Source organism: Portunus trituberculatus, chromosome 38, assembly GCF_017591435.1.
Source record: "Portunus trituberculatus isolate SZX2019 chromosome 38, ASM1759143v1, whole genome shotgun sequence".
Taxonomy (NCBI): domain Eukaryota; kingdom Metazoa; phylum Arthropoda; class Malacostraca; order Decapoda; family Portunidae; genus Portunus; species Portunus trituberculatus.
In genome coordinates, this window is record NC_059292.1 from 1,620,001 (window position 1) to 1,632,352 (window position 12,352).

Here is a 12,352-nt window from a genome sequence, read left to right on the forward strand (position 1 = left end):
ATTATTGTAATTATTATTATTATTATTACTATTATTGTTGTTATTATTATTATTATTATTATTATTATTATTAGTAGTAGTAGTAGTAGTAGTAGTAGTAGTAGTAGTATATAGTAGCCCCTGTTGACCTAGCAGTAAATAGGTACGGGATGTAACTCGAGGGGTTGTGGCCTCACTTTCCCAGTGTGTGGAGTGTCTTGTGGTCTCAGTCCTACCCGAAGATCGGTCTATGAGCTCTGAGCTCGCTCTGTAATGGGGAAGACTGGCTGGGTGACCAGCAGACGACCGTGGTGGTGGTGGTGGTGATTTACACATGCACATACGTAAATGCTTTAATACAATTTCGTAATATACGTAGTGTCGATAACCTCATCCTGTTCATAGTAAAAGTTAAGGATTCTGAAGCATATTTGCACGGGTGTAGTGATAGTTTAACAAGATTTCTACATCATGAACAGGAAAACAACCATGAAAACCCGATGAGTTTTCCTTGTTGGTTATGAAAGACCTTCTGATGCAAGAGGAAAGTGTTTCAGTACACGAGTTTTCACATCATGTCTTGGTTGTGACGGGCGAGTACTTACTGCCCTTACTGACTTCGGAAACATGGGTGACTTCAGCCTCAACCACAGATCTAACCCGTATGACCCCTTATACGTTCTCATGGTGATGTAGGGGATAAGGTGGCCACGTATCCAGCACGTGACCCAAAAGTTTCCGAGGCCTTACTACACATCCGACACGCACGACCGATTGAGTGTTACAGTAGTCATATTTCCGACACACACACACACACACACACACACACACACACACACACACACACACACACACACACACATATACACACACACACAGACATTAATACCTGTCTGTGATGTCAAAACACGAAGAGCAATGGCAGTGTGGCACCAAAGCAGTCCATCACCACAAAACAGCATCACAACACTTTCTTCTTTTCCTCACCACTATTCTGTCCACCTCCCTAACACAAGAGTTAAACCAGTACTCTCAATCATACATCCCCTTCTCTATCAAGCTCTGGAACTCCCTTATACCTGCTTCAGTATTTTCATCTACCTATGACCTGAACTGAATGAAGAGGGAGGTTTTAAGTCATTTATTTATCCCATTCTTTTGCCTAACTCTCTCAGACTTGCCCGGGAACTGGCCTCTAAGTGGGCCATTTTGTTTAATCGCTTTTGTTGCCTTTGGCTAAATTTCCCCTTACATAAATAAGAGTCAACGAGGGGAAAATTATGAATGTAAAATCTCATGACGGACAATTACAGTAACCTTTCAATATATACAGCAGTGAGGGAATGACAACTTTACCCATGGAGATGTACTTTACTGCACCTAGACAGTCATCATCAATATGCCACAACTATAGCCTGTCTACTCTAAAGTGGCTCCTCGGTCTCGGTCTAAATGGTGTCCCGGAGGAATGCGTGGCTGTCAAATCTTGAGGAAAATAGTAAGCTGTCCTTGTAATAAGTTTGTAGATCAACAGACGACAAGAATTATTCACATCAAATCAATTACGTCATCAATAAGCTACATTATGTTTGGAGCCCAGGAGACACTTTACAGTAGACACTCTATAGTAAAAAAATAAGAGGGAATGCCAACTAAAATGTATACCGAAGGAGAAGTATATGGCACGTAGACAGTCATCATCAATATGGCACAACTAGTAAGGAAATAGGAATGTTGTTTTCAGAGAGATGAGACAATGCACACATGAACCATTCCACACACATGTAATACGAAGAGTCATCCTGAGGGAACTGCTGAAGCTTCGGGTGCGTTAGTGCTGCACGAGGAGGAGAAGGAGGAGGAGCAGGAGGAGAAGGAGGAGGAGGAGGAGGCACAAAACCAAACAAAATTATATCATGACTCGCAGCGGGTGTTCGTTTTCTTTAGCTTGTCATCTGTTGAGTACTCATATAACACGTGGGAAGCTAATCTCCAGCACAACTGTTCCTCTTACATGCCCCGTCACGTTGTCTCCCTTCCCCCCTTCACCACCTGCCCTGACCCCCTCCCACCCAATTAATGATCAAAAACACACACCGCTGTAATCGATATATGGATCTTAGCAGCCACAATATAAAGCCAACGCGCCGAGCTTCTACATTCACTACTGTTCCTGGATAGGTAAGGGAGGCTCTATGTGTGTGTGTGTTTCACTGTTTGATCTGCTGCAGTCTCTGACGAGACAGCCAGACGTTACCCTACGGAACGAGCTCAGAGCTCATTATTTCCGATCTTCGGATAGGCCTGAGACCAGGCACACACCACACACCGGGACAACAAGGTCACAACTCCTCGATTTACATCCCGTACCTACTCACTGCTAGGTGAACAGCACTTACACGTGAAAGGAGACACACCCAAATATCTCCACCCGACTGGGGAATCGAACCCCGGTCCTCTGGCTTGTGAAGCCAGCGCTCTAACCACTGAGCTACCGGGCGTGTAAATAGTGTGTGTGTGTGTGTGTGTGTGTGTGTGTGTGTGTGTGTGTGTGTAAGTAAGTAAGTTTATATATATATATATATATATATATATATATATATATATATATATATATATATATATATATATATATATATATATATATATATATATATATATATATATATATATATATATATATATATATATATATATATATATATATATATATATATATATATATATATATATATATATAGTACAGATAAAACATAATGAATATTGGGATAATCTGTCAAGACTCTCTGACAGATATATTTGTATTCTAAGTAATTTCCATTTGTTTGAAAGGCATTACGAATACAGGGTATAGTAGAAAGACTACAAAGGTACAAATAACATTAATTAGTATACATAATTAGCTGAACTATATTCTGCATTATGGAAAACTATTCCTTAATTTTCCTTGTGTGTGTGTGTATGTGTGTGTTTGTATATGTGTGTGTGTGTGTGTGTGTGTGTGTGTGTGTGTGTGTGTGTGTGTGTGTGTGTGTGTGTGTGTGTGTGTGTGTGTGTGTGTGTGTGTGTGTGTGTGTGTGTGTGTGTGTGTGTGTGTGTGTGTGTGTGTGTGTGTGTGTGTGTGTGTGTGTGTGTGTGTGTGTGTGTGTGTGTGTGTGTGTGCAATGAACAAACATATCCTTCATAATAACAATATTTTTTTCCCTTCAGTAATGAGTGGCGTTTATTGACTTATTGTTGTTCATGATGGCACGTATTTACCTTTCCTCGTGCAGTCGTGCAAAGCTAATCTCCTTCATTCTACATAGCCACAAGTTACACGATAGGGACGAAATATCATATATCTTTCTCGCAAGTCTTTTGTATCGCTAGCATGTATTTAGGCATTTTTTCAGGTATAGAAAGACTTAATCCTATGTGGTGTATATACGTGTGGTGTTCATGCGCTTTCCTATGAAAAACCGGATGTTGGCCACGTTTGGTCCGCTTTTTATCTGCAAATATCCTGTCGATTTAGTTATCTATATTCTCATTTGTAAAAGCATCTCTCTGTCCCTGTCCTTGTCCCTGTCTATGTCTCTGTCTCCAAAAATATAAAGTAAGACCATCTATAAAGTAACATTGGAATAAAACAAAAAAGAAGAAAATAGAGAAAAAAAAAATCAATGTCTATGAAGCCTGAATCTCTCGTAGTAGTGAGCCACGCCCCGCACCATGCACCCAACCCGATCACTTTTACTCACTGGGGAAAAATCTATACAGTATGTGATATATCTCATTCTTTTCTTATTTCTGAGTAAATGAAAGGAATTAAATGAGAAGTAGTAATGCAATTGTTTAAGCTGTTCTCTCGTATTTCCGTATAACTCAGCCTCACACGGCACTGTACACGTACACGGTTGTTATTTACAGGTGAAGAGACGCAAACTGGTAAAAAAAAAAAAAAATGCATACTATAGGAACTAGGACGAAGCAAGTGCACTGAACAGCTTGTACACCATATATAACTGAACAGCACGACGAATGTAATGTTTGTCTTCTGTAAACAGTGAATGATAAGTAAACCAGTACTTAGAAATTAAAGTCTTTGTCTCACTGTATATATAGTTCTACAAACAGGCCCTTCCTTGATGTGGCTGGTATTCCACACGCAGAAATCCATCCAGTGTGACTGTAATATTGCTTGCTTTCCATACTAACACCGCGAGTGAGGCCAGAGTGAAAGAATCGGTGAAGTTAAGATGAAACAACCAACCATTACATTCCATACTTGCACAGATTCTACTGAAGGCAAATAACGAGTAGCAGCATCAGCAACAGATTTATGTTTTCAATGTCCCTTTCTCTTTAACCCCTTCAATACTGGGACACATTTTTACTTTGGGATTTGTATACGATTAGACTATTTTATCAACATTAGGAAGGGTCTATGGAGGTCACAAGATTAATGGCCACAGTCTTCACTATTTTAATCCCGACACAAGTTTCCTAAGCTGTATAAAATCACCAAATAGTAGCCAGAATGAATATGGAAACGCGTCATGGTACTCAAGGGGTTGAACATATTCATGAGACGCCCCTTCCCTCCTTCCTCACCCAGCAGGTCAAGATGCAGGCCGCCCTATGTGCATTACTCCTAGTCTCGGGAGCCCTCGCTGCAGGTACGCCTTCTACCCAACCCTCACCTTTATTTCTCAGAGTTCTGTGTCTGTGAGGCCAGTATTCTTAACGCTTTGCTCTCGCACCATCACTACTTTCCAAAGGCTTTACTTGAAGACGTTCATGTTTTTAAGGGTACTTTTTATGGTTCTGGTGATGGAATGGCAAGGTTTCTAGATTATTATACGGAGAAACTGTCTTGGAAACCCGGCTAGTCGTCTCTGTGGCCTTGGAAAACTGTCGTGGTGAGACAGCAAGGTGTTTCTAAATACGAGCCTGAGACAATCATGTCACGCACCACCAAAATAATACTACAGTGGTCAAAGAATACTATATAATGTCTATCGTATCGCCCACAACTGCGCAACTCTGATCCTCATCCCCCCCTCTCTCTCTCTCTCTCTCTCTCTCTCTCTCTCTCTCTCTCAGACGTGCTGGATCCCGCCTCCTGCACTGCCTTTCCTTGTCTGATCTTCGACGAGGAATTCAACTCTTTTGACCATGATACCTGGGAACACGAGATCACAATGTCCGGCGGTGGGGTGAGTCTTCTTAAATCTTCTTATTCTATTGGTTTACTTTGTTATATAACAATTTGTGAATGTGTGTGTGTGTGTGTGTGTGTGTGTGTGTGTGTGTGTGTGTGTGTGTGTGTGTGTGTGTGTGTGTGTGTGTGTGTGTGTGTTTCAATTATATATTTTTTTCTTTTCCTTTGACGTATTAAAACTGGCTAGGTTATCTGTTTGATAGCTTTTGTCAGTTTGTCTTCCTGCCCTCAGTTCTCCTTCCAACATACACACACAGACACAGGCAAAGGGAGAGAGAGAGAGAGAGAGAGAGAGAGAGAGAGAGAAATGATAACAAACTGTCACTCTTGCCTCAACAGAACTGGGAATTTCAAGCTTATCTCAACAACAGAAGTGTGAGCTACACCCGCGACTCCACCTTGTTCATAAAGCCGGTAGGTATAACTTGACTATTTTGAAGTGGCCAATGTCTTGACGCACGCGATTGGAGGAGGAAGTTAGGTCAAGTTTAAGGCATGGTAGAAAGGGAAGTAGGAAAGGAGTAGTACAGCTTTATGACGGAATGTTAAGCGAGAGGAAGGTTTCAAGACATTTATCCCTGACTTTTGGCTGTGCAATTCTATATCATTCTTTAAGGGGAATGGCATTTCATGTGGACTTCTTTTAAATCTTTTCTTGCCCTTAGCTGGTTTTCCCTCTCGCATAAGAATAGAGAGAAGAAAAGGAAGGATGGAGGAAGAGACTGAGGGCTTATCAGCGAGTGAGCTTCCAAGGTGGTGGGCATCAAAATAAGGAAAGAAAAGGAGGGCATGACTTAGCTGAAGGGACTACTTTTTGCCGAGTTCAACAAAATTTACTTGTGATAAATTTTGTCCTTGAAAGAAGAGTACAACTGAGCTAGCTTCTCTGCCTCTCATAAAACAGCAACTGATGAGTGATTGGAAGGGCGAGGACTTCCTGAGCAGCGGCGAGCTCAACCTGTGGGGAATGAACGGACGTGGCGATGTGTGCACCGCAAACCAGAACTATGGATGCGACCGATTCGGAGACCCAGTCAACATCATCAATCCCATCATGAGCGCCAGGCTTCGATCCCTCCCGAGCTTCGCCTTCAGGTGACAACCACTAGTACTGCTACCATTGCCAGTCCTATCACCAGGAATACCAATATTGTCAATCATAATAATAATGACAATAATGATAATAATGACAATAATGATGATAATGACAGTAATGATAATAATGATGATGATGATTGTGATAATAATAATAATAATAATAATAATAATAATAATAATAATAATAATAATAATAATGATAATAATAATAATAATAATAATAATAATAATAATAATAATAATAATAATAATAATAATAATAATAATAATAATAATAATAATAATAATAATAATAATAATAATAATAATAATAATAATAATAATAATAATAATAATAATAATAATAATAATAATAATAATAATGATAATAAAAATAGAAATAACAATTATCCAAACGTTCCTCGTTTAATGAGCTTCAGATAAATCCTTAGCTTTAAGAAATCCCTTTTCATCATCTTGACACAACAATTGAAATGATCAAAGGAGTAAGTAATTAACGTGAACACAACCCACGAGTGCACACATAATACGCGTATTGGTCTTTGCATAGAATGAAAGATGTCAGTTTTCACCTATATCAAGTGCAGACTCAGCATTATTACATCAGCATGATTGACATCCATAGAGCGGGGACGTCCCACAATGCCGCGATAGATACCATTGTACAGTACTAATAGGTATTGCCTGTCCATGTGTGGGGTGTGTAGAGGGGCTCGTGAACTGCAATAGGTCTCCATGAACCTGACCTTGGTGTCTTTCCATGCACTGAGACGGTGTGGATTCTGTCAAACTCGTCATTAGGGTGTGGTGTCTTCATTGTTACTGTTAGGACGAGTCGCGCTGGCCGCACCGCTGCAGTAACTCCACGCGGACACATTAGCTATATCTTTGTGTGACCGAGTAACAATTCCACTTCTTCAGGTATGGACGCATTGAGGTTCGGGCCAAGATGCCACGTGGAGACTGGCTGTGGCCGGGTGAGTCAACAGCTGCATTACTACTATTCTCTTATAACAAAAGCAACAACAACAACAACAATAATGATAATAGTAATAATAACAATTATAATAATAGTAATCGTTATCATAATCTATCGTCATCTACATTTTTTTGCCACTTTTTTTTTCTCTTTTTGCACGAGTCACCGCGGTTCAACAGCCCGTGACACCTGACACCTGACACTTCCTTCACCACCCTCCTGCCAGGCCTCTCCTGTGCTGCCTCACACATACATGCATGCCACACACTCCTACACTCATACTTTCTACTTACCCTTGGAGTATTTTTGTAGCACGGATCACACACCGTAACACACTCTTTCCTCTTCTCTCCAGCCGTGTGGTTGCTGCCGCAATACTTCACCTACGGACTGTGGCCAGCCAGCGGTGAAATTGACATTCTGGAATCAAGGGGTGAGTGTTCATCTGTTGTAATGGTGATAGTATTGCAATACATGCTTACTAACTACCATTCTCTCTCTCTCTCTCTCTCTCTCTCTCTCTCTCTCTCTCTCTCTCTCTCTCTCTCGTGGTATATCTGACGGTTGTGGAGAAACACCCAACATTCTTGACTCTAGTTTGACATCTGATACTTGAGTTTATGCTCCCTCTCCGTTGTGGTCCTCCTATCACAACATTATTTCATTCTCTTGTCCTACCTTTCCATGCAGCATTACCTAAGAACCGATCAAAGTAGCTGTGCCTCTGTTATCATATTTCTGACATGTGCGATGATCTACTCACAACCTTCTCCGACTGCCAGCATGACTCCTGTATAGACAGATCTACCTACTGGTACTTGTGATTGGCATGTCTTACTGGATAGTGGATAAGGCGGTGAGCGTGGGATCGGGCAGACGTCCACGCGTAGGTTCGAATCCCACCACGTACAGCCTTAAACACTTTGCCATTTGTCGAGTGGTTTAAAGTTACCTACATGTCACCATGATACCCAGGTTCTAGGTGGTTACACCCAAGATGAGCTTTGGGGGTGATATGGGTCCTAATATGGGTACCACTATAAATAAGATTGCCTACGCCACTAATGGGCGGAAGCTTCCCATACACTCTTCAAGTGTGCCTACAAGCGCTATAGGCCTTGCCGTAAAAAAAAAAAAAAAAAAAAAAATCCTCTTCTACAGCTCTCAGTGAAGCATCAAAGCTCATAATAGTCTGGTACAAAGCTTCGATTTCTAAACATCCCACTTATGGTTACAATCTCTCTCTCTCTCTCTCTCTCTCTCTCTCTCTCTCTCTCTGTGTGTTCGTTTATTTCAAGTTTACTCTCAGCTGGTTCAGTTGTTGAAACGGTAGACAGCTGCTGCATGTTCTCCTAGGCCTAATAACAATCGTCGTCACCGAGGTGCTGCATGAACTTGGTACTTAAGTAAAGGCTACTGAAAACTCGAAAACATCATCATTCTTATTTTGTCCCTTATTAAGATTGAGTACATCAAAATTTCAAATCTCTTCTCTTGCCAAACAGCCTTTAAGAAGCTGGTTGCCCTCCATAATCGTCATAAAGCTACGTAAATATCTAAAGTACAGTTGTAAACCACAAACTTATGCATGTATACTAACATTCGGCGTGTCACATACAGGTAATGACGACTACGGTGACCTGAGTAACAGAAATGCCGGCACCACCCTTCACTGGGGACCCTACTGGCCTCTTAACTTCTACGAAAAGACAATGGTTGAATAGTAAGTAGTGAAGCGTATAGATATTTTTCCCCTCATAAGGCCAGGCAAGATATGAGAAATATATATGTGCGTTAGGTAGTAAGAGGGAAAAAGGGAGAAAGGAGAATAAGAAATGAAGACCAGAAGGTGATGGAAATAGAACAAGGTAAGGAAACAAAAAAATAAATATGTGCCAGACGAGCAGAGAGACAGAAGGCTGAGGAGGGAACAGTTGTATAGGACCCTCGTGTCGTGTGCCAAAGGATTCACTCCATTGCTTTGTGCTAGCAGAGTATTTCCTTGTCAGAACTGTTGATGATGTTATTATATATACACACACATATATATATATATATATATATATATATATATATATATATATATATATATATATATATATATATATATATATATATATATATATATATATATATATATAGTAGTAGTAGTAGTAATAGTAGTGACCAATATTTTTCTACTACCACTACTACTACTACTACTACTACTACTACTACTACTACTACTACTACTACTACTACTACTACTACTACAACTGCTACTAATATTACTACTACTACATCTACCACTACTACTACTTCTTCTTCTACCAATAATGATAATGATGATAATTATGATAATAATAATAATAATGATAATAATAATAATGATAATAATAATAATGATAATAATAATAATAATAATAATAATGTCACTATCTTTTGCTTAGCACCGCCAACGACGGTTCATTCGCCGACAGCTTCCATACCTGGCGTGTAGACTGGACCAGCACTGAAATTAAGTAAGTCATGCAGTAATCTCTCTCTCTCTCTCTCTCTCTCTCTCTCTCTCTCTCTCTCTCTGACATAGCAGACATCAACAGTATCGGTGGGCCCATGGGTCAAGGGGACTCTTATCACTACACAAGGCGTGCTTCATGTCAGTTAAGTACAGAAGCAAAGCGACACAGCGAAGTGTTCCTTCCTTCCTCCCCCAGGGCGTATCTGGATGACGAGCTGAAGATAACGATCGACCCGGTCACCAACTTCTGGAACTTTGCCGGCTTGGACGACTCTATTGACAATCCTTGGACTTCAGGAAGCAAGATGGCGCCTTTTGACCAGAAGGTTCGATTTTGCTACTCGTACATCTTGAAGGGTGTTGGAAATAGTTTTGTTGTTTGCTTGTTTGGCAGAATATTGTTTCCGTGAATGAAAGCGTTCAACAGTCCTAGTGGGTAGGAAGACTTTCTTATACTTTTTTGTTGTTAAACGGTCCGATGAACTTTTACTCTATTAGGAACCAGAGCGACCTAGACAAACTAAGATGTTCTGTTTACGTTACGTACGGGAGGCAAAGTGTGACTCATCACATCAACAGTGAAGGCAGACATTCTGTTTGAAAACATTGTTGGATCATATCATTCCTACTACTAACAACTTTGCGTTTCAGAATTACCAACATTCAATTAAATGACTAGTTCACTTCATTTTAAAGTAAAAGTTCCATCAAGCCTTGTGGCGGAATCTGTACAACGGTACTCTGGTGTTGGGTGTGTCACTGCGCCCCATCACACTGCTATCCTTGTCTGTCCTTGGGTTATCTGCCACCAATGGTTAGGAGTTGTTCGTCCGGTATCAATGGAAGGAACTGTTCCCTAGGTAATGAACACCGGCACCAAACATTTTGCTTCATGTTATGTGCTGATGGTGGGAAGTATAGCACCACACTGCTATAACCATTATTCGCTGTCATCCATGTTGCGGTAAAAGAACAAGCACATGTTCCTTACCTCTTGCACCTCGGCAGTTCTACATCGTCATTAACCTTGCTGTGGGCGGCACCGGTGGATTCTTCCCTGACGGCATCGCTGAAAAGCCTTGGTCCAACGATTCGCCACAAGCCTTCCTCGACTTCTGGAACGGAGTGAGTGTCTCTCTCTCTCTCTCTCTCTCTCTCTCTCTCTCTCTCTCTCTCTCCAACACCGCATTTCCATTCACTGAAGAGGCAGTTAAAGAACATTAGAAAAATTGAAAGCAAAGCTTGCACGACTGAGTGTTGTTGCATCAGACATGCCATCATCCCTGTCCATGAATCGATCCACTCTTCTTCTAAAGCTCAGTAGTGACTCAGCAATAACAAGCCAATATTCAAAGCGTCCCATTCTAACATCACTATCTCATTTAAAAATCAAACTTTGTCAAGCTTGGCTCCGTTACTTATAGCCTAATCTTAATTATTAAATGTGAGAATTTGTTTCTGTCATCCTTGTTATATCACTTATGCCACTTCAAACATCTGATCCTCTGTCAATCAACACCTCTCTAATGACCGTCAATTAAGAAAAAAAAACTTTCATATGCTTCCTTTAAGGAATACTTTACAGCTTTTTTGTCCTCTGCGCTGACTATAAAAGACCAAATCTGTTAAATAAACTCGAATGAGATTGATACTTGTAACACTAAACATGGAAAGAAAACTGTCACACATACCAGCAAAGAGTACCACATTAGGATCTGCTGCAACCCTTCACATTTGCTTTTCCTTGTGTCCTGCACTCAAACCAATGGAACAATACTTAGCGCGCCAATCTACACATCGGCTTCCCTGCGCTTCCCATAGACCCACCTTTCAGTGTTGCATGCACCTTACACAATATATTCTTTATTCTAAAACTGTGTGTGTGTGTGTGTGTGTGTGTGTGTGTGTGTGTGTGTGTGTGTGTGTGTGTGTGTGTGTGTGTGGAGATGCGGTGTAGCCTTAATTAACACGATCTCTTACTTCACGCAGCGTGGGAAGTGGCTGCCCACGTGGGAACAGGGTGAGGGCAAGATCAGCGAGAAGGCAGCATTGCAAGTGGATTACATCAAAGTATGGAAGATGACTAGCTCCGAGGAATAAAGTAATGAAGAATGAACCATGGAAGGCACGCAAAACACTGTACGTTTGTGGCACATGTTTCTTTCCATACATGATTGTAAAGTAAAACAAAATAAGTAATATGATCGCCTTTTTTGTTGTTGTTTCCTTTTCCCTAGCAAAACTACTATTTGCATATACTCATCCATGTGACTTTAATTTTATTAACTTACTAGCATAATTAATTGGAGTTACTCGGGTGAGATATATCTGTTTATTTCATTCAAATTAAATCAATCGTTTGTTCAGCCATCATACAATTTCTAATCACTACTTGCGAAACCTGAAATCGACATTCCTCTCTGACTAGTTACTATCCCTTCTAACTCTATTTATCTATGTTTATCTGAGGTATCGAGGTTCCTTTTCTAAGCCTAAGCTCTTCACAATCAAGTCTGAAGAAGGCGTTAGTAAAATACAAACACCGCCAACACGCTACTGCTATCTTTGTCGTGGCAAGGCTTAAGACATG

At 40.6% G+C, this 12,352-nt stretch overlaps 1 protein-coding gene across 1 annotated transcript; it reads left to right on the forward strand.

Moving 5' to 3' along the window:
* Window positions 1-4,488: 4,488 nt before the first annotated feature.
* Window positions 4,489-11,976, forward strand: LOC123515232 (beta-1,3-glucan-binding protein-like). Its single transcript, XM_045273795.1, has 11 exons — window positions 4,489-4,640; window positions 5,068-5,180; window positions 5,525-5,599; window positions 6,090-6,280; window positions 7,205-7,260; window positions 7,618-7,695; window positions 8,883-8,985; window positions 9,692-9,763; window positions 9,959-10,088; window positions 10,771-10,887; window positions 11,752-11,976. The coding sequence occupies exons 1-11, from the start codon at window positions 4,502-4,504 to the stop codon at window positions 11,860-11,862; spliced, it is 1,185 nt and encodes a 394-aa protein (XP_045129730.1). The 5' UTR covers window positions 4,489-4,501; the 3' UTR covers window positions 11,863-11,976.
* The last annotated feature ends 376 nt before the right edge of the window (window positions 11,977-12,352 follow it).

Bases quoted from the DNA above. Each gene is read 5' to 3' on its own strand.
- LOC123515232 (XM_045273795.1), top strand. From the start codon at position 4,502: ATGAATATGGAAACGCGTCATGGTACTCAAGGGGTTGAACATATTCAT. The intron at 6,281-7,204 runs GTGACAACCACT...CCACTTCTTCAG, and splicing joins CTCCCGAGCTTCGCCTTCAG to GTATGGACGCATTGAGGTTC. The intron at 9,764-9,958 runs GTAAGTCATGCA...TTCCTCCCCCAG, and splicing joins TGGACCAGCACTGAAATTAA to GGCGTATCTGGATGACGAGC.